Raw genomic sequence first — 23,085 nt, 5'->3', positions numbered from 1 at the left:
ATCTTTTGTATTACAATAGAAAATTACACTAGATTTGGAATCAGATAATCTGAGTGTTTCAAATCCAATCTTTGCTAATTACTCTCTGCGTGATTCTAGTCAAGTCACTTAAAATCTCTAGCTTTAGCTTTCTACATCTGTAAAATGATAGGGTTGGGATGGATATGCTCTAAACTCTATCTAGCCCAAATTGATGTTATTGCCTTTATAGAAAGCTTTCATTTTAAAAATAAAAATGTATGGACTAAACTCCAGAACCAGGTATTAACTAAAGTTCAATCCCAGGGTGAATATGAGTTTGATTTTTGTCCTCAATAAACGTGTATTATTTACCTGCTCCTATTATCCTTCTGAAATACTGAATTATTAGGCAAATATACATTAATACATTTCATTCTACAAGTAAATACTTAAGCAGTATTTAAGGATACTAATAAACAATCCCCTTACCCACCATGCACGCTAAACAAATTTCAAAATTATTTTCATTATTTACAATTTTTAAAAGGCAGACAAAAGGAAAATAAAAAAGACCACATTGTGGTCTTGGCTCTTGTCCATACTAATTTTGAGATCAAAATTGTTCTTAGCTCTTATTACAAGTACATACAAATGTACTGCTTAAATCTGCATGTACCATAGCTGGAGTTTGCACCAGATTTACTCCATTCAAATAATTCTGACAAAACAACTACAGTTGTTGCAAAACAGTTTTGCAAATTTAAAAAAAAAAAAAAAAAGTCTGTTTTTCAGACCCTCTAAACATATAAAAAGCCATGGAATCTGTCTACTTAGGATAAATAAAGTGGAGAGATGAGTAATAATCCTGTTACTGTTATCTGTAAGCAGATAGATATTCTGGAAAATACTGACAAAATGTCTTTACTCAACAGAGCATTTTGTCTGAACTATCCAGAGGGTGATCTCTCCTTCATTTTCCAATATAGACAACAGCTCATTTGGGGCACTCCAAGTGCTGTAACCATTTCCAGATCACTGTAGTTAGTGTTCTATAGCAGCATGCAAGAAAACACCTTGGTGGCTTAAAAAATATTTTTGCAACTTCCAAGGGGTCTTATTTTTCTCTAAAAAAATGTATAAGGAAAATTTAGAATACTAAAACAGGTGTTGTGCTATTGAAATGGTAATATAGACACCACTTAAATTGTTGGGCTTTTCTTTTTTGTTTCCTATTTTATTTATGTAGCAAACATAATACAAAGCAGACTTTTTTCCTTTAAATTTGATAAAGCATAAAATATACAGATACCACTTCTAGGAAGAAACTTCAAGGTTCTGTGGTTAAATTTCAAACCCCTGAAAATAGGAGTTTATTATGGAAACGTTCACATAGCTGTAAAAAAAAAAAAAACATTGAATATGTAAACTTCTTCCAATTTCCTCCACAAGATAACTACCTAAACAATTTCCAAAAGAATGCACCTATTTCAAAATATATACTTTATGAACTCCAATATTAGAGATCAATATTTTTTTTTTATAAGGGCCCTTATTTTAGATTTGGTAAAATGGTAAAAGTATTGTCTAACAGACAATTAATCTAATGGTCCAAAGTATCTTATAAAGATAGCTTCTGACTATCAGGTCACCATCAAATAGTAACATCAAGAATATAAAGTGTACATTTTAAAAGATTTATACATGCAATATTTGTTTTAATATTTTAAACGAGTTTTTAGTTCTATGCACCAATGTTATTGTGCCTCCACCTTGTAACAAATATGAAAATACACCATATGTGTGTATGTATACACAACAGTAGTATAACCAATGTAATTCTAATTCAGAAAAAAAATTTTAAATCATTTCAGGATGGCAGAACTTCACAGTAGAAGTGGTGATTCTTTCTAGTATTTTCTTCATTCTTCAGGAAAAAATATGAATTATCTATTGTAAACATATTCATAGCTTATGAGTCTATTAGTATAGTAATAAAAACTTTTATTCATATGGTAAATAACTAACCAACATGAATAAAGTATGTCATAACACAGTAACATTTTCAGACAAAACAGGCATTTATTAAAAGAAATGTTTGTTATAAATATTTTATGTCTTGCATTTTAACTACATTTTCATAAATAACAATGTATTTAAAAGTGCTGAATATGATAGGATAGTCAGCAACGCCAGTGTAAACAGAATATTTAGTTTTTTATTCTGGATTTTTTTTATCCCATTTTGTCAAACACAACAACAGTTAAAATATTTGCATAGGGAGTAGAGAATAGCCCTTTAAGTATCTCCTGAATTCTATATTAATTATAAAATCAAATTCACTTAAAGATAGTTTTAAAATGTTTTAGGTTCATGGACACAAAAACTTATGATGTCAGGCTTCAAGTAAAATAAGTTGTAAAATAAAACTCCAAAATTGCTTTTTTGAAATGTTTAATAAATTAAAAATAAATGAGAGGTAGTGAAAGAAAAAAAGAAACCTAAAATTTTAATATCATCCCTAGTATAAGGCCAGTCTTTTCAGCTGGTTATAACTATTTTTCAGCTTTCACTCCAAGTCACATAGTTATTTTCACCAAATTTATGATTTAAAAAATAGCCTCCAGGGAATATTAACATTTACAACATAACACTTTGAAATAAATATGAAGCTGATGGTGTCTTATACGTTACAGGATATTGTTTTCTTGAATGTCAAAGATGCATACCCACATCAGGCAAGATCTTTCTTTTCCTTCCTTTTTTCTTTCCTTTCTCCCTTTTTCATTTTCCCTTCCTTCCTTCTTTTCTTCCCTCCCTCCCTCCCCTATCTCCCTCCTTCCCTTTTTCCCTATCTCCCTTCCTTCCTTCCTTCCTTCCTTCCTTCCTTCCTTCCTTCCTTCCTTTCTTCCTTCCTTCCTTCCTTCCTTCCTTCCTTCCTTTCTCCCTTCCTCCCTTCCTCCCTTCCTCCCTTCCTTCCTTCCTTCCTTCCTTCCTTCCTTCCTTCCTTCCTTCCTTCCTTCCTTCCTTCCTTCCTTCCTTCCTTCCTTCCTTCCTTCCTTCCTTCCTTCCTTCCTTCCTTCCTTCCTTCCTTCCTTCCTTCCTTTCTTTCTCTTTCTTTCTTTCTTTTCTCCACACTTGCAGAAGATGTTGAGCAGCAAAAGGCTTCAAATGCTGCACTATCTTTTGAATTTCCAATTGAGAATTTAATATTTGGTATTTCACACTACTTATTTTTGAAAACTTCTTGTTCTTGAGGAACCATTTCAAAATTCACTATGTCTGAAGCAACTATTTGTCTTCTTCAAAACCCTTGATTAGAAACACATTTTTTCATGGGATTTGTCTTCAAGAAAAATATGCCACAGGACAGATGCTATTCATCAAAATGTTTTAAAATGCTACATGTAGGCAATCTTTTATTAAATCTTTCATATTCCAAAACTAAGTATCAGCCTATTTTTTTCCTTGCAGAAGTACATAACATTATACAACAGTGTTAGAACTGGAGAGCCAGTCTTTAATAAATCAATTACAGTATCTGACATCTGAAAAGTACACAGGTTCTGTTTCCTTATAACAATTAAAAACAAAATCAGCACATAGGTTTTGTCACTGAAACATTATCCCTTCAAATGGTTTGTGCTTTTTTTTTTTTTTTTTTTTTTTGACATTGCAACCTCTTCTGTAACGAGAATGCCACAGTTTTGGCAGTGAACAATTAGAGGAAGTCCTCATTATGGGTTGTTGTTTTTTTGTTTGTTTTGTTTTGCTTTTTTTTTTTTTTTTTTAATAAACAACGATAAATAGCTTTTTTTTTTTTTTTTTACAGAAATATTGGCTTCAAAATCATTGTATTGAATGCAGTATAGCATATTGAATTCCATTGTTATACTTTAAAAATTGGCTTTTTCTGTAGTAGTTTATAATAAAAAAATGCAAACCCCTAGCTGATTTGCTGCAATTATTTCTATGTAAGACCATATTGCACAAAATGTCCTTAAATACAGAGATAAGTTATGTTATTGGATTAAATATTACAACAACTAAGTGGCAAATGAAGCAGCTTTACCTTGCACATGCAATGTGAGGATACACAAGGAGTCTGTTCATAGGACTACAAATACATCTTGCAGTTAAAGTGAATGGTGTGTAAAATACATGTCATTTGGCAACTCCATTTTGGTTTTTCCCCCAAAAAACTTAATCATGAATGTTCTTGGTAAAAATGGAGACAAAGACCAGAATATGTTGTATTTTTTTCACAGTAGCCTGAGTAGTGCTAAACTGTAGTTCTCCAGGAACTCAGCTTCTGATGTTATGTAACTACTTGAATTTTCCACCCCAGCCCTCCAAAATGATACCCTCCCACCCTCATAACCCTCTTCCCTGCCCATGATAACTAAGATTCAGAAGTAGAGGAACCAGCAGTACTTTCAACAAGAGATTTATAAATCTGAGAGTTCAAAAACCTTGGAAAAGAGTCTCTGTGCATTAAAGTATATATCTGAAGTTGGGCGTCTTCATACATGTGAGGATTAGGATCCAAGAGATTTCTATTGATCACCTCTCTCACTCGAGAATCAAGACTGACCTGTGAGGAATAAAAACTGACATGTCAAATGATATTTTTATTGGGAGGAGGGGAATGAAATAAAATTAGTACATATTCAGATGAATATTTAAGATTAAATCCATGCCTTAAATCCTTGATAATCAACTTTTTAAAATAGTGACCCCTTCATTTTCACTTGGACCTTATCAGTACTCTAAGTGTTGACATCCCTCCTTTCTTCAAATTCCAAGTTAGATGAAAATTCATTCTCCATGCAGCCTTAACTGACAAACTTCTACCCAGTAAAATGGGTTTCTGTCCTTTGACTGGCCCTTTCCTTTTCACAAAGCTCACTACCCTTCCACTCCTCACAATAATCCTATAAAATAAGGACTGAATAGGCAGCTAGGTGGTGCAGTAGATAGAGCACCAGCCCTGAAGTTAAGAGGACCTGAGTTCAAATCTGGTCTCAGACACTTAACATTTTCTAGCTGTATGACCTTGGATAAGTCACTTAACCCCAATAGCCTCAGGGGGAAAAGGTAAGAACTGAGAAAGTAAGTGATTTAGTCAGGGTCACAAAATCAGTACAGATTTGAGGCAGGGCTTGAATTTAGGTGTTTCTAACAAATCTGGAACCCTAACTACTAAGTTACCTATCTGCCTCTGCATCCTAGAAATCTATCACAGTCTTACAAATAGTATATTCTTAGTAAATCTTTGTTGAATTAATTCTATGAATGTTTTCCTTGTTAAATAAAATTAATCTGAGGTATTGAGTTTAATCTCAAATTGATCAAAAATGACAGGAAAAAATGATAAATGTTGGAGGGGATGTAGGAAAATTGGGACACTAATATGTTGCTGGTGGAGTTGTGAACTGATCCAACCATTCTGGTGAGCAATTTGGGAATATATTCAAAGGGGTATCACATATCTTTGATCCAGCAGTGTTTTTACTGGAAAGTGATCATTAAAAAGGGGAAAAGACCTATATTTGCAAAAATGTTTATGGCAGCCCTTTTTGTAGTGGCAAGACACTGGAAACTGAGTGGATGCCCATGTAGTGGGTCCAGAACTCTGGAGAAATATACTTGAGGCAAGGATTCTAACAACAGGGTGTTAACTCAGTGGAATTGATAAGACAATGGATATCTAGTTTAGCATGATAATTAATAGTTCTCTAGTTCAGTATGACTGATTTAATCTTACAACAAATAATGGTTCCCCAGTGATATAATGATTGGCTTATACTCAGTATGATAAATGGATTTAATTGTAATAGTGTATTTAAGAGGTCAGAGTCAGGAAGAATAAAAGAGACTTCAAGATAGAGACCCTCATGGTGGCTGGCCTGTCCTCCTTCACTTCTCCACTAAGACCAAGAACTCAGGCTGGTCCTGAGATCCTCCAGACAGCTGGTCTGGACACTATATTTTAATCCACCCCAGTGGGGCTCTAGAAAGCAACAGTACATTTTGTCACCTCAACTTGGGGGCTCTAGAAAGCAGGACATTACATTGAGATGTGTAGACTGCTGATTGGCTGATTGGTTGATTGGCTGAGACTGCTGAGGCAGATTGGGAGACTGAAGGAGACAATAAATACTTTGGACTTTATCCCTGACTATTCTCATGGTGATTATTCTGCTGAAACCAAGGCTGGTCCCGAGACCTCCAGAAAGCTAGTCAGAACATTACATGCCCATCAGTTATGATATATGAATGTAATGGAATATTATTGTTTTTTAAGAAACTATCAGGAGGTTGATTTCAGAAAAGCCTGGAGAGACTTAAATGAACTGATACTAAGTGAATAACTGATACTAAGTTAAATAGAATCAATAGAATATTTTACACAGAGACAATATTATGTGATGATCAACTGTGATGGCTTTGGCTCTTCAACAATGAGGCGACTCAGGCCAATTCCAATAGATTTGTGATAGAGAGAGCCATCTGCATTCAGAAGGGGGACTACAGGAACTGAATGTGGATCACAACATAGTATTTTCACCTTTTTTGTTGTGGTTGTTTGCTTGGGGTTTTTTTTTTGTTTTTTTTTTTTACCTTTTTCATCTGATCTTCCATGATAAATGTGGAAATATGTTTAGAAGAATTGCATTTGTTTAACCTATGTTGGATTACTTGCTGTCTAGGGGAGGGGAAGAGAGAGGAAGGAGGGAGAAAAATTTGGAACACAAAATCTTGCAGGGTAAATGTTGATAACTATCTTTGCCTGTATTTTGAGAAATAGCTGTACATATTCACAAAAAGAAAAACTGAGTTCAAGAAAAGTGAAAATTAGAAAAATTAACTCATATCCACTAGTCAGCACACATTTATTTTATCTTAATTTTTTTTAGAGCAATGGAAATCAAGTAACTTGCCCAGGGTCACACAACTAGTAAGTGTGGGGGGAAATTTGAGCTCAGGCCCTACTGACTCCAAAACTGGCATTCTATCCACTGTACTATCCAGTTAACACTCAATGAACATTAATGATTAGGCTTTTTGAGCTGATAGGTGGCATAGTGGATAGGGTGCTGGACCTGGAGTCAAGAAGACACATCATCCTGTGTGGAGTAAGATATGGTGAAGAACTTACAGATTAAGCACATATTGATCAAAGACTGCTAGCTAACGTAAACCAGACCTATAGGGCCCAGTCACATGAAGGCCTAGGCTGCATTCCATTGCCCAAAGAAGAGGCTATAAATCACCTTGTGAGGTTGCATTCCACTGACCAAATGGTGGGGGGGGGTGGCAGACTTGTATGACCAATGGCAACCTATGGAGGGTGGGATTTTGGAGGTTCTTTGTCTGAAATGTATAAAAGTTGTGAACATTTTCAAGGGAGTGGCTCTCTCCTGCTGTGAATTTGGATCACAGACCAGGATGGGGTCCACTTCTCGAGATTCTAATAAATAATTATGCTTTTCTATGAGTGATCTCTGAGTAGTCATTTTTGGATAGGATTTTCTATCCTTCACAATCCTGTGTTCAAATCAGATCTCAGAACTTAGTAGATATGAGACCCTGGTCATTTATCACCACTCCTCAGTTTTCTTTCTTGCACCTTTCATCAACTTCAAGTAAACAAGAGTGAGGATTAAGAAAAAGGCATTTGATTCAGTGATTAAAAGATCATTGGTAATTTTTGTTTAAAGCCATTTCAGTTGAATGATGAAAACCAGATTGCAGAGAGTTTAGAAGAGAGTATGGAGAGAGAAAATCAATGGCTTCTTCAAGGAGTTTAGCCACAAAGGGCAGAAGAAATAAAAAATAGGATGTTCATTAACTAGTGGGAATGAACAGAACAAGAGAGAGTTGTTTAAGTTGATAGAGATATGGGGATGGTTTTAGGCAGCAGAGAAGCAATTAATAGATGGGGAAAGATGAAAGATTAATGATAAAATGTAAATGATAGAAAGAGCAATCTGCTAAAGAAGATGGAATAAAATGGAATCATGTGTGCATGGGACCCAGACTAAATCATGAAGTGGTAGCCTTGGCCAGGAGAAGGAAGCTCTTTTTGTGAAACAGGAGTGAAGTAGGAGATAGTGGTGGAAAGCAGCTGAGTGATATGAGTTGAAAAGAAAAGAAAGTGCTTTCAAAAGTATCCTCTTTTTTCCCCAGTGAATTATGAGGCAAAGTTTTCAGTTGAAAAGGTGAGGAGAGGGATTATCATAAGGAGGGATGGAAAGCTGCTTTGGTAACAATGGGACAGTGAATTGATTAGGAAAAGGATTAGCTTTGATGCAGTAAGGTCCCAGCTAAGATTATGTAACATAAATTTGTAGTGGATCGAATCAAATGGTTTTGTATCTTTCTCCAGCTTTATTCAGCAACATATGAAGGTGACTGAAGATAGCTGATAATGGAAGTAATACAAGGAGGAAGCTTTGCTGGGTATGATCAACAATAGAGTGAGGGACTTGATAATAGAGGATAGTGTAGAGTTAGAACTGGGTCATCAAGGGATTGAGGAAAAGGAGCAAAGTTGAAACAATGCAAATGTAGTAGCCTGAGAAAGAACTAAAAGGTACAAATGGAGGTCAAGGTGAGAATGAAGAATAGAACTGGGCTCATAAGAAAGAGGAAAATTGGAATGATAAAGTAGTATAATTCTTTTATAAAACAATATTATATATTGTATATGTATGATATATATACACATATATATCACATACATATACACATTATAATACAATTCATGAACTTGGAAGTAAAATACTTAGTGATAGTAAGATCTAGAGTACATTCTCTCTGTACAGTTAGTATATGGGGTGGAAAATTAGGTTATTGGAATATGAGTAAGTTGAGGAACTGGGAAGTTATGTTACTTGAGGGGGTATAAATACAAATGTTGAAGTTCCATAGTATGAGAGCAGATATTATGCAGGAAATACTACATGCTAAGTGCTGAACTAATTAAGGAAGGAAAGAAGAAATGTTCTAGAGTTTAGTAACTAACAACCACTAGGAAATGGTGTTTAAGAAAGATGGAATGAGGAAAGAGAGATCAATTCCAGTGATGGAAGAATAAGTATTTATAATCAATTAGCCTGTTTGATACTAGTCAGCCAAAAAATTCCTTTGGAGTAAGAAAATATTCCAAATTTTGATTGTTATTCCACTGAAAAACAAGGGCTCGCATTGGTGATTTCAAACGTTGCTTGATTTATTCACTATGTGTAAGTCCTATACTGCTTATTCAAAATCCTATAGCCACGTTTAAATTTATGCCATGCCCAGAGATTTCACTCTCTTTGGTCAAAATATCTTGAAGCATCCATATTGACTCTGCCTTTATTCTTTCCCTTACCCCCTTAGCAAGCTAAGTTCTGGTTCAGATCATAATGATAAAGTCCCTGGCCTTATCCCAGTTTCCCTAGGTCTACAGATGTTACAATATTGATTTATGTTCTCTGAATGAAATTTTCTAGAGAAGGGATTCTTAATCTTGGATTTGTGGACTTGTTTTAAAAAATATTTTGAATGATATTTGCATCCAGAGAGAGCACTATGGAGACTGAATGTGGATTAAAGCCTACCATTTTCATCTTTTGTTTGTATTTTTCTTTCTTGTGGCTTTTTCTCTTTTGGTCTGATTTTTTTTTTTTTGTACCACATGACAGATATGAAATATGTGTCAAAGAATTGTGCCTATTTAACCTATATCATATTTCTTGCTGTCATGGGGAGGGGAGAGGTAAGAAAAGCGGAAAGAAAAATCTAGACCACAAAATCTTATAAAATGAATGTTGAAAACTATCTTTATATGTATTTAGAAAATAAAATATTACTGCAAATTAAAAAAAATTAAAAATTGGTAATTATATTTCAATATCATAAATTAACTCCATAATTCTTTGTATTTTATTTTATTTAGTTAAATTTTTATTTGAGGAAAAGTTCAAAGAGTTGATAAGATTGCCAAAGAGATCCATGATGCAAAAAAAAATAAAATAAATAATTTATATAATAAAATTAAGGAGCTTTGGTCTAAGCCTTACTGATTCAAAAGAAAATTCTACACTTCAGTCACTAAGAGAAAATTTGGGTATGTGGAAATTAGTTCTCTGCTATTCTACATTCTTGTTTCTCTTATGAATATCTCAAATAAAGAAAAATCTGGAAATGAGTCACTTAAAATATTCTTCAATTTTAGTTATAAGACTATATGACACACCCTTTTGTTAAACACGGTTTGTTAAACAAACTACCCAGTACAATCAATATATCTTTCCTAATCTATCCTCCCCTTTTCTTTAATATATCCTTTATGCTCAATGGACACTTTAAAAAAAATCTTAATGTGATTTAGTTTATTTTCAAGTGTAGAGTTATGGCAATATGATTTTCTAAATACACTCCAATGTTTAGGTGAACAATAATTATAGACATACAGAGATAGCTCAAAACAGCTCCAATTCTCAATTTTAAATTTAAGAGGAATTCTAATTATCACTGAAGAGGAAGTCTCCTTAATTATGAAGAAAAAATCTTAACAATCAAACATGTAAAGAAGTTTAAAATCGCTAGCTTATAGAAATATCACTGTTTCAAACTACTATCTGAGGTAACATAACTTGATTTCTCTCATGCCCTTCAATAGACTACTCAGATATATTTTATTGTTTCAAATTCTGAGTGCTTGAAGTCTTGTTATTGAATCATAAATGGAGAGAATATTGAAGATTCTTCATCCTATATTCTCATTATAGATTAGGAGTCTGAGAACCTGACAGATTCAGCAACCCATCCATAGTCACACAGTTGGCAAAGCCAAAATTGGAACACAGGATTCTGGATTCCTAGTCTAGTCTTTTTTTTTTTTTTTCTCCTATATTACTATCTCTTATTATATAATTTTTTTTCAATAATGTTGAAAACCATACATTTAAAATACAGAATCACAATTCTTAACTGAAACTGCCATTCCTCATTGTGTTGTGAGTTATCTTGAGTTCTCAAAGGCCATAGCACCAGCTCTGGCAAGCTTTACCAAACAGGCAAGGTTTTGGACACTAGCCCAGCAACTGATTCTTGTGGAAAGAACTAACCTACTAAGCTTGGGGAGTCTTATCACCATATGGATTTTTAGGCCACAGGCACCACAAACTGTCTACTAAGGCGTGGAAGGATTCTGAACATCAGTGGAAAGGGGTACCAATACTGTTATTAAGATCATAGGTTTTCCAATATTGAAGTAACTCAACATCAACAACAGAAATGTTTTTTAAAGCATTGATGGATTATGTTAGTGAGGGACTACTTGTAATGAAAACTTAGGTCAAAACTTATTGCCCTCAGCCTCAAATGAAATTTATGGTAAGAAACAAAGACTTTGTGTTACACTAGAGAGATACTGATACCTATAAATTCTGAACAGAACTATCCAAGGCATAATTAGAGAGAAAACTAAATCTTTTGCATGCTTTTTCACTTCTTTTTTCCCCCCTGTATTCCTTTACTTCCTTTCAATTAATTTCCCTACAATTCATCCTAAGCATGCTCAGTGATGCCCTCTAGCTGCATCTAAATTCTACCTGACTTTGGCCATTCTGGGTTTATCATCCCTTCTTCACTGAAAATTACCTGTCCCATATATAGAAGAAAGGGGCCCTATTTCTCTCTTTTATCTCCTTCCTCCACTGCCTCAGGCAGTGATCTGGAGCCACCAGTACAAAATGAATGTCTTTTAATACAATGAAAAATGAATGAATAAATTTATGAGTGATTTTTAGAACCAAAGTTACCTAACCTCCAACTAAAGGAAGCTCTCCAACCTATTTAGGCCATTTGCTCCTCAGCCTATATTTAATGAGAATCAGTCCCAAGTTAGTTCTTGTTGGTGACAAGAAACAATCCTGCATGTTTTCTCAGATTTTTACCTCCTTGGGTGATAGTATAGAAATATAATCTTCATATATAAGCCTGGCTTTTTCTTCAACAACTTTCTTGTTCTGCTCCTTTTTTAGGTCTTCACATGCAAGCCAGAAAAGTAGATTTTCTTCACTGTATTCTGTTCGAAGAAATTCCCTGAAGAGATTTCTCCCGGCTGGCGTCTTCATCATCTTATCAAAATTTTGAGACCAGGACATAATTTCATCTGTGGTAGGGTTTTGGCTATGGAAAGACAACAGGGCTGTTACAATAGGAAGAGGAAAAAAGATTTTGTGAAATTAGTGCTGCCTGAGATCCCTGAAATGACTTCAGAGGAGACCTAGAATGTTTAGTCCTATGTTAGCTTCATGACTCAATAGAGTAGGCAACCTATATGGTATGATTTAACACTACTATTAATTATTAATAGTACCAACATAGACATGCATATATGGGTTTTCCATATTGCCCAGGGACATGTTCATTTTTTAAAAAGTGGCTTTGCATTTTAATTTAATTTCTTGATCATATATTTTTAGTTTTATAGATTGTTGTTTCATGTGTTTTATTATTTTTATACAACTTTTATTTTTTAAGTAATAGTTTTTTAATTTTCTAAATATGTGCAAAGATAGTTTTTGATATTCATCTTTGCCAAACTTTGTATTATAAATTTTTTTTTTGCTTCTCCTCCCCCTTTTTCTGGACAGCAAGCAACCCAATATAGGCTATACATGTGTAATTCTTCTAAATATATTTCATATTCATCATGCTGCACATGAAAAATCAGATCAACAGGGAAAAAAACCCACGAGGTCAAGAAAAAAAACCAAGCAAACCATTAAACCATTAAAAAGGTGAAAATAGTTGAATCCGTATTTAGTCTCCATCGTTCTCTCTCTGGCTGTGGATGGCTCTTTCCATTACAAATCAGTTGGAATTGCTTTGAATCATCTCATTGTTGAAAAGAGCCAAGTTCATCACAGTTGATCATTTCATATGTTTTATTCTAAGTTTAATTAAATTTTACTTTCTTTAGTAGGAATGAATTTTAAGGAAATGTTCACCTTAAAGTAAATGGAAACAAAATTCCTCAGACATGCACCTTAATGAAATGTTCAACTCATACCTCTGAGTATCATTTCCAGGACTCCAAGAAAACACTATCCTTCACCCCATATCCTTCTATGTGTCCTATAACTGATGTTAGAAATGCCACTGTGAGAAATTCAAGTCTTTAAATTCAACATTAACTTAGAAGATTGTTCCCTATGAAAATGTAATTACTCCATGGAAATTCAATACATTGATTAATTTATATTTATCAGTTACTTAGCAGGGTTTTTTCAACATGATAATTAGTAGATAGGTTTTAATGATAAGGAGACTAGTAAAGAGAAACCTTAATGTCTATGCCCTGCTGTGATGTAAGGCTCTTCTGGTCAGCCTGGGATGAACTTTATTAACCTTGGCGAAATCACAGACCAATTTCCACATAGATAAAATGATCTTTTTAGTTCCCTCTAAATCTAAAATTTATTCTATAAGTTTATGAGTAAAGCTGTACCAAGGAAATGCCCCTAAGAAACACAAAGCAATTGTTCAAAAGAACATGGATCATTTATTTTGTGGTAGTTTGCTTCCTTTTTAAAAAAGCTGTCTATTTTAGAATTTAGCATTTCAATAAAAATCAAGAATGAAGAAATATGGAATACAAAATCAGCTCAAGCATGATACTTAAAATACTTAATGCCTCACACCTTACTTCTTACCCACTTATCCTTTCACTGATCTCACAAATAAATTTCAGGAATAGGTTAGCAAGGAATAGGTTAGGTTCTGACTAGGGCTGTGTATGGAATTGTGTATTAATGGCACTTTAGCAAACATGATGAGTAACAGAAAAATCTTTAACACAATGTTACTGACTGGCCACACTGTCAGTACCAGTAAGGTTTTGGAGGGTTGTTATACTATTATTGACTGGCTTAAAACTAATCTATATAACTAAACAGCAATAATAGTCCTTTAGGAGCATCCTACTCCTTTCCTTCCTCTTTAATGATTCAATTCAAAAAGAAAGTCTTAGGTAGTAATTAGTATATAAAATGGGTGCTATTATTTGGTAATGCAGGCACAAAAGTGTATGTTACTCCCTTGCCATTTATTTATTTGTAAAATTGTTGTGATTCTGCTTCTAATTTAAACACCCATGGAGGGGGAGAAGAGGAGATTATCCATATTTAAGAAAGCTCAAAATTTGACAAAGAGATACAACCTATAAAGTCTTCTGAAAATCCTTGTTCAATTTAAAAAACTTTTAAATGCTAATAACTCATATTGTAGGTATGATAGAAAACATCGGTCAACCACAAGGGCCAATTGCACTTTCTTTTCATAGCTCATATGGATTTCAATTTTCTTTGTTCCAAGATAGTTTATCTTCTTATCAATGGTACTGATCACAGGCTCTGAAATAAAAATATACAGTATAATTGTGTGATATTGCTATTCTTAAGTTTAATTTACTTTCAAATATTCTTTACAAATTATTTTTAAAAGAGTACAATTCAAGCTATTCTCATTTTAATATATATATATGCGCTTTAATAAAATCCTGTATGCATTGGTAGACTAAGAAGATAAGAGAGATGAATATAGGAATTTATCAACTTTATCAGTTGTGCTTTTCTTTCACATGTTATATTCTCTATACTATCTTTTCCTCTGAAGATTTCACAGGATAAAATCTACTTGAGTTTGCTCTCATTTTAGATGATTTAAATAATATCTTGCTGTTTTAAATTATATTGGTCAAGGAATTATTCATAAGAAAGATAACTTATATTATATCCTTGCCATTAAGTGTTTCAAATAACCCTGTTACTCTTCTCTCATGCCTAAATTTTCTATTTAAAATATTTGTCAGTAAGAAAATTATCAAATACCATTATTAAAATCTCTCCCTAAGAAGTAGTGATTATCATTGTGCAGAAAATTTGCTTATATTGTAGTTTTCATTTCCTTTTGTGGATCTCAAATTAGGGCTTTTGATTCATTTTAGACTTAACATTTTTGCTAAAGTATGATCTAGTGAACCAAGAACTGACAGTTGAAATATTGTGAAAATAGCTCTGAATTTCAAATGAGAAGCCATAGGTCTGAGTACCAGTTCTTCTGTATACTCTCTGTGTGACTTTGGGAAGACTTAACCCATTAAGCTTCTGGTTCCTCATCTGTAAATTGAGATTAACACACACTACTTATCTTTGTTATAGTGAAAATTAAGTGAGATAATGTAATTTAGCTACTTGGCAAACCACAAAATATTATATGGATGTACATATTTTACATCCATATATGTGGATCTATATTATGTATCTATGCTTATATTTTTGTTGTTATTCAGTTGTGTTCTGAGTTCATGAACCCATTTAGAGTTTTTTGGGCAAAGATGGAATGACTTGCTATTTCCTTCCCAAGTTTATTTTTACATATGAGAGAATTGAGACAGTTAAGTGACTTGCTCAGTCACTAAGGCATTAATGAATGTCTGAAACCAAATTTAAATTCAGGAAGAGGAATCTTCCTGATTTCACACCCAACATTCTATCCACTGTGCTATCTACCTTCTATCTATATTTGTATGTGGACATTTATATATAAAGTGTGTGTGTGTGTGTGTGTGTGTGTGTGTGTGTGTGTGTGTGTAGACTAAAACATGAGAAACTGATTTTCCTCATGTTTTAGTCTCCATTATAATAAAGAAGAATAAAAACAACTTCAGAAATGAGAAGAGACAAATCAGGATCATTTATACAAGTAACAATCTTGCTTTTGTATGAGTCAGAGAGATAGAACTTTACAGACTATGAAATATGGGTAGCTTTCTAGCACCATTTATAATAATACAATGGTATCTTGAGAAATATCTGATGTAAAGAGCACAGTGCAGGAGCAAAACCTGGCTGAATATATTTGGCTGTAATCCAACCTTGGTAGATATATTAGATTCTGAAAAAATAAAAAACAAAAAAAAATTTGACAGCCACTGAATATAGATGCCATATAAATGCAAAAGATAATTATCAATATAGAACCCGAACTTACCATTCTTCTACTGCCTGGATACTCTCCATTTTTGTTGTATGTGTTGGCCTTCCCGCATTGTCACCTCTATCTTCATTCCTAACAGTGAGGCTGTAATGTAGCACAACACTTTATTTTGTCTAGAGAAAGTCAATTATTTAAATAAATGAATGAGTTTATCAAAGTAACATTTCATAGAAAAAAAGTATAGTAAAATGATTAAAATGTTCAAACCAAAATAAGACCTAGAGTTGTTAAAAAATATACATGTAATTGTGCCATTTTATAATCATTTATATTTTGTAAAAATAACAATATGAAAAATGTTTAACATCATTGTTCATATAAAACCTTTGTCAGATTGTTTGCTGTCTTGAGGAAGAAGAGAAGAAAAGGAGAAAGAAAAATTAGGATTTCAAAATATTACAAAAATGAATGTTGAAAATTATTTGTACATGTAATTGGGGAAATATACAGTTAAATTCAAAAAGAAATAAAAAAAGAAATGAAGAGCAAGATGGTTTCAGAAAAAAACATGGAACTGATGCAAAGTGAACAGAATCAGGAAAATATTATATACCATAACTACAATATTTTAAGGATACTCAACTGTGAAAGACTTAGCTACTCTGATCAAGACAGTGATCCTACACAGAAGTCAGAGGATCCATGATGAAAAATGCTATCTACCTTTAGAGAGAGAATTGACAAACTCCTGAAAGCAGATTTAAAGCATACTTCATTATTCTTGTCTGCAATTTTTACTCTCTTCCTATGACCTTATCTAAAGAGAATTTTTTTCTCCAACTGGCTCAAGTCCTATTTCTAGTCTTCTAGCATTAGCAGGGGAACAACACCCTCCTAAGAATTTTAATGGAAATAATAACAGCAACAACAACAATAGCTAGCAATTTATTTAGCACTTTGAAGTTTTCAAAGCACTTTACAATTATCACTTCTCATTTGAGCCTCACAAAAACCCTAGAAGGTAAATGATACTATTAACCACATTTTACAAATGAAGCAAGTAAGACAAACAGAGTTTAAGTGATTTGCATAGGATCACAGAGCAAGTAAATGTCTGAGGTAGTATTTGAACTCAGATCTTCTTGACTCCACTAGTCCATGGTGCTTTTCTCTATACCAGAAAGAACTCTTAAAACAATCAAGTGCTTACCATATGCAAAGCACTTTACTAAACATTAGAAGTATGGAAAGAAAAGCAGAAATGTTTCCTATCTCAAAAAACTTCCTTTCTAATGCAGGCACAATACATTTTAGAAATTTCAAAAGTAAGTTAAAAGGAAAAGTCTCATGGTACTTAGTATAAGTGCAATAGTAAGAAAGTAAGATAACTTGCACAAATAGTGCAAATTAACAATGAGTCAGTCCCAGAATTGAAAAGGGAAGAGTAGAATAACTTCGATTTCATTCTTTTAATGCAGCCAAATTGTGCAGTGGATAAAGTGCTGGGCCTAAAACCAGGAAGACTCATCTTCCAGAATTCAAATTCTGGTTCAAATCAGGTACTTCTAAGCTATATGACTCTAGGCAAATCATTTAGTCCTGTTTGTCTCAGTTACTTCATTTGTAAAATAAGTTCAGTGCCAAGAAAATCCTAAAGGGGATCACAAAGACTTGGATACAAGTGAACAGCAAGAGCCATTTCTTTAATAACTCCACTCTTGCCCCTGAAGTTAAGGTGCATTTTAAAAACAGCAAAATTTTACCAAGTGTGGTATGTGACTAAATCATCTCACATTATAATATCTGCAGAAGGTAAGATGAGTATAACTCAAAGGTAAATGGAGGAATGCATGCTAGGTGTATGTAAACAGGCTATTATAAATTACAAACTATTATTTATGAAGAAGTTGAAGTAAGGAATGTCATAACAAAGAAAGCAATGAAGAAGGCCCCCACAACATTGGATGGGTTTATTATGTACTTATAATTAATCAGTTTAGTAACACAGGATAAATAGATGTCTGTAGTATCTGTAACGAAACAATTCAAATACCAAGGATCCACAGTAAGGATTACCCAGGACCTAGCAGCTTCCACCTTTAAGGGTCCAAGAACCTGGAATTTAATATTCCAAAAAGCAAAAGAATTTGGAATGCAGCCAAGAATAAGCTGCCCCTGTAACTGAGCATTTTCTTTCAGGGAAGAAGATGGACATTCACTCCCTTTTTCTTTTTCTTTTTTTTTTTTTTTTTTTTTTTTTTTTTTTTTTTTTTTTTGTTATTTTGTTACAAAGGATGACTTTGAGTAAAGCAGAGGGAAGGTATATATTTGGAAATGAAGATAAAGTAGAAACAAAGGGCAACAATATTATTTTTAAAACAAAATTTAAGTGATAACATTCTGATATGATACTTTTTAATATATAATCACAACAATTTTCTTTGAAGATGAAATAAATAAAGATATTAAAGATGTTCAGATATTTTTTCATTCCAGACTTAGTGTTGTTATCTATACACATAATAATCAATCCATGATTGGAAACAAACTTAAAAAAATACTCTTAACAGAAAAGAGTAAATAAACCTGTACCTTATATTATAAATGATATTATATGCTTAGGAAAATTTTTCTTTTTTTTCTTTCTTTCTTTCTTTCTTTCTCTTCATGGGAAATCATACTAAATTATTTTACAGTTACCACTCATATTTATACCAATTCAACTCTGGTCAATTGCTTTGTGAGTATTTTGAGAATTTGAATTGTTTCATAGCACTGTAATACAGTGTATAGTGAATTGGGGAGTACTAATACCAGCTCTGGTACATTTTTGATATCTGATTTAACTGTGACTCAGTATTCTCATCTTTAAAATATGGATTATACTGCTGATGCTATCTGCCTCAGAAAGTTGTGGAAAATATGCTTTGGAAATCTTAAAGTGTTTTGCAAATATGTTTTTAATTTTTATATTATTAGAATGCCATGGATAAAAATCACACCACAACATGAAGCATAAGTAAATATCTACATTGATAATGATGAGTAGTAAATGATGAGTAGTAAATTGAGGAGTAAACTGTGGTCTAAACAGAGATGGTTCTGTTCTTTTTCTCTCTCTCCTTCCTTCCCCAAAGTAACCAATGGTGGGTTCAGCAGCAAAGGAATTTGCTACTTAGTGCTGTATGGAAACATAGTCTTTATTGATTAGAATGGGAACACCGGAGAGCCGGTGGGCAAAATGGCTGCATGGTACAAGGCCATTTGCAAAGAGAAGATTCCCGTTCTCTCTTTTATGCAGTGATGTAGGGAGGTTCCTGAGAGTGATGTAAATTAAGATAAGGACTCTCTTGTTATCTTTTGGGGACAGACAGAAGTCTCTTCCCAAAAGGAATTTCCTGATGGCATTTGGTCTATCTGAGCAGATTAGAATGGGGGCTGTAAAACCCTGGCCATCTCAGATAGCCCAAACTAGTTTGACCAGATCTTGTATCAAAGATCCAAGTCCCAAAGGAAGTTGGAGATCAAACAAAGAATACCAAGGGGCTACCGCCCTCAACAATAAGATCATGATTCCATTAAAATTCATGTTGATAATGGTGATGGAGAGGCAGGATCATGGAGATGGAGATAGACTTCAAATCAGGAAGATATGGAAGAGGTGCAAATCCTACCTTTGGTACTGAGCTGGTGACAATGGCTACATTACTGAACTTTTGGAGTTTCAATTTCCTTATTTGTAAAATGGATACAATGCTTAGAGAATTGACATTACCAAGTGGTTGTGAAGTTCTAATGGCACTGAATCTAAAACATTACAAATTTTAAAGCACCACACAAATACTAATTATCATTATTATATGTTATTTATAAATAACAGGCAACAGATGAAGAGGATTGCAATGTGAATAAATTGTGCTAGTAAAGAATCATTCCTTAAATCACCACAGCATCAACTCAAGGAATAATAATACTATTTTGAATCACAGTGTTCCTTGGCACATGAACCTAACATATTAGCTCATATACATTTTAAGGGTTTAGTTTTGCTCATTTTGTCCAGGATAGTTAGTATAGAAATATGAGGTGACTTTAACATTTGAAGTGGCTGGAGAAGAATGATAGCTTCCTTCACATGGTGATTGGAGAGGCTTTCAGGAGGGTCAACTGAATAACTGATGCCAGAGGCCAGAATAAAAAAAAATGTTTCTAAAGGTTTGAATGCCAAGTCACTCTAGGAATTATTCCTCTATAATTCATCATGCTAAACTTTACATTCTCAGTTGAATACAGGACTTTGTAGGATAAGCCTTCAGGGCCTCAATTATAATCCCAGGAGTCCACCTTCACTTAGTTCCAAAATCCTTGACAAAGACCCATTTTTATGGTAAAAATGAATGAAAAGCAGCATCCAAGTTACATTTCTATAAAAACCATCTGTTAAGACAGTAGGACAGACTCCTCATGCAGAATTTGAAATAACATGCAAAGAGAAGAGAAATGTTTTGTTAGGCAGCTCTCCCATCAATTTCCTTTCAGCTTGATTGATTTTTTGATTTTAATGACAGGTGTGATGAGAATTCAGGTAATGCTACTGTCTTGGACTAGACATCTTTTTGTGTATTTAGTCCCTCCAGAATTAATTTTGAAATGTTATTTATAGTTATTGGAGGAAAATTTGGGAGAACCCAGGCAAGCCCTAGCTTCTTCTCTGACATATTGACCTAGCAATATTATAATGAACAAATTTCTTGAATTTAACAAAGATAAAGATGAAAATATACCCCAGATGAGAAAACATTTCATTGTGCTGCAAATCACTGATATAGAGCTGTGAATATCACAAAAAGCTTAAGGTTTAGAGGGAACTTAGAGTACTTTGAGTCATTTTGAGAAACACATTTCCTCAGTAGACAAATTTTTCTTGAAACAATCTTTCAAATCAGTTTGGCTTATTCTCTGACAAGTAAATGGTCAAATGATATGAACAGCCAGTTTTCAAAAGAACATATGGAAACATATTTTCAAACAAACATATGGAAAAAAGGGTTCCAAATCATTAGTAATCAGAGAAATAAAAATGAAAGTGATTCTGAGTTTTCATTACACAGCCATCAGATTGGCAAATCCCCCCCCCCCAAAAAAAAATAAATAAAATAATAAATGTTGGAGGAGCTGTGGAAAAAACTGAAAACTGACACACCCAAATACCATTAATGAAGCTATGAATTAGTCCAGTCATTGCATAAGATGTTTATTTTCAAACATAGCCAGTGTATATGTTGGGGAATGTCTCTGGTTTGTTCAGAGATTTGTTAGTCTTTCCATGGAAAAACTTTTGGTTTGTTATGGCCAAGTATTTTGGCATATACCATACTCTTTGTTTTTTATTTTTTTTTATTATAGCTTTTTATTTGCAAGATATATGCATGGGTAATTTTTCAGCATTGACAATTGCAAAACCTTTTGTTCCATCTTTTCCCCTCCTTCCCCCTACCCCTTCCCCCAGGCATCAGGTTGACCAATACATGTTAAATATGTTAAAGTATAAATTAAATACAATATATGTATACATGACCAAACAGTTATTTTGCTGTACAAAAAGAATCAGCCTTTGAAATAGTGTACAATTAGCCTGTGAAGGGAATCAAAAATGCAGGCGGACAAAATTAGAGGGATTGGGAATTCTATGTAGTGGTTCATAGTCATGTCCCAGAGTTCTTTCACTGGGTGTAGCTGGTTCAATTCATTACTGCTCTATTGGTGGCCATGTCCAGCAGAATTGATCATTGTATAGTATTGTTGTTGAAATATTTAATGATCTCCTGATCCTGCTCATTTCACTCAGCATCAGTTCATGTAAGTCTCTTCAGGCCTTTCTGAAATCATCCTGCTGGTCATCTCTTACAGAATAATAATATTCCATAATATTCATATACCACAGCTTATTCAGCCATTCTCCAATTGATGGGCATCCACTCAGTTTCCAGTTTCTGGCCACTACAAAGAGGGCTACTACAAACATTCATGCACATACAGGTCCTTTTCCCTTCTTTAAAATTTACTCTTTGGTATATAAGCCTAGTAATAACACTGCTGGATCAAAGGGTATGCACATTTTGATAACTTTTTGAGGATAGTTCCAAACTACTCTCCAGATGTATTCACAATTCTACCAACAATGTATCAGTGTCCCTGTTTTCCCACATCCCCTCCAATATTCCACATTATCTTTCCCTGTCATTCTAGCCAATCTGACAGGTATGTAGTGCATATACCATACTCTTTTACAATTTAAGAAATATCAATCCCAGACTAGCAGATACATCCTTTAACCAATGATGTTTTTCTTATAAAAAAATCTGATGTCTCCTAAATCTTTTCACATATAAGGTGACATGATAATCATTTTGTGGATTTATAAATGGAATTTCTGATTGGTTGATATTAACACTAATGTCAAGTAATTAATGTTATTAGGAAGTGAATAATTTAAATTCGTCAAGAAGTTTATCTGTAATTTTTTTTTCATATTTAGTTCTACCAGAGTCCTATAACCTTGGAAGTAGTCAAGCCTAAGATAATAGGAAAGGTTTCAGAAGACTCTGTCCTTCAATGCCTCCAATACTTTACATTTTACTCATGGAGACACCCTAAGGACACACTTGAAGCACAAATACAAAGATAAAGACAACCCACCAAAAGTATTTAATATACTACAGTTACATTGATTGTTTTGCCACAAAAAGATTTCAATTTTCTCAGTTTCTTCTTTCTCTCTGCCCTGTCCATAGTTAATCTCAATGATTCAAGCCAATTCAAGTAGATGAAAAGTTATCCACATCCAGAGAGAGAACTATGGAAACTGAACGTGAATCAAAAAATAACATTTTCATTTTTTTTTTGTTGTTGTTGTTTGTTGGGGTTTTTTCCTCATTTTTTTTCTTTCATCTTTTGATCTGATTTTTCTTGTGCAGCATGATGAATATGGAAATACGTTTAGAAGAACATATTAGAAAAGAATGTAGAAAAGAAAAGATCATATAGAAAAACCTATACTGTATTGCTTGCTGTCTATGGGAGAGGGTAAAGGAAGAAAGATGAAAATTTTGGAACACGTGGTTT

General features: G+C 33.5%; 1 protein-coding gene across 3 annotated transcripts in view; it reads right to left on the bottom strand.

Moving 5' to 3' along the window:
- Window positions 1–2,999: 2,999 nt before the first annotated feature.
- RGS17 (regulator of G protein signaling 17) overlaps window positions 3,000–23,085 on the bottom strand; it is a 182,068-nt gene continuing 161,982 nt past the window's right edge. For 2 of the 3 annotated variants that reach the window (XM_074309483.1, XM_074309485.1), the window contains exons 3-5: window positions 16,015–16,104; window positions 11,913–12,147; window positions 3,000–4,552 (exon numbers count right to left, since the gene is read on the bottom strand). In XM_074309483.1, the coding sequence (XP_074165584.1) occupies window positions 4,361–4,552; window positions 11,913–12,147; window positions 16,015–16,104 (517 nt within the window). In that variant the 3' untranslated portion in view covers window positions 3,000–4,360. The remainder of the gene's footprint in view (window positions 4,553–11,912; window positions 12,148–16,014; window positions 16,105–23,085) is intronic. The other variant, XM_074309484.1, reaches the window with a different exon arrangement.

This window comes from Sminthopsis crassicaudata, chromosome 4 (assembly GCF_048593235.1).
Source record: "Sminthopsis crassicaudata isolate SCR6 chromosome 4, ASM4859323v1, whole genome shotgun sequence".
Taxonomy (NCBI): domain Eukaryota; kingdom Metazoa; phylum Chordata; class Mammalia; order Dasyuromorphia; family Dasyuridae; genus Sminthopsis; species Sminthopsis crassicaudata.
Note: the sequence above shows the minus strand (reverse complement) of the source record. Positions and strands in the feature narration are given on the sequence as shown.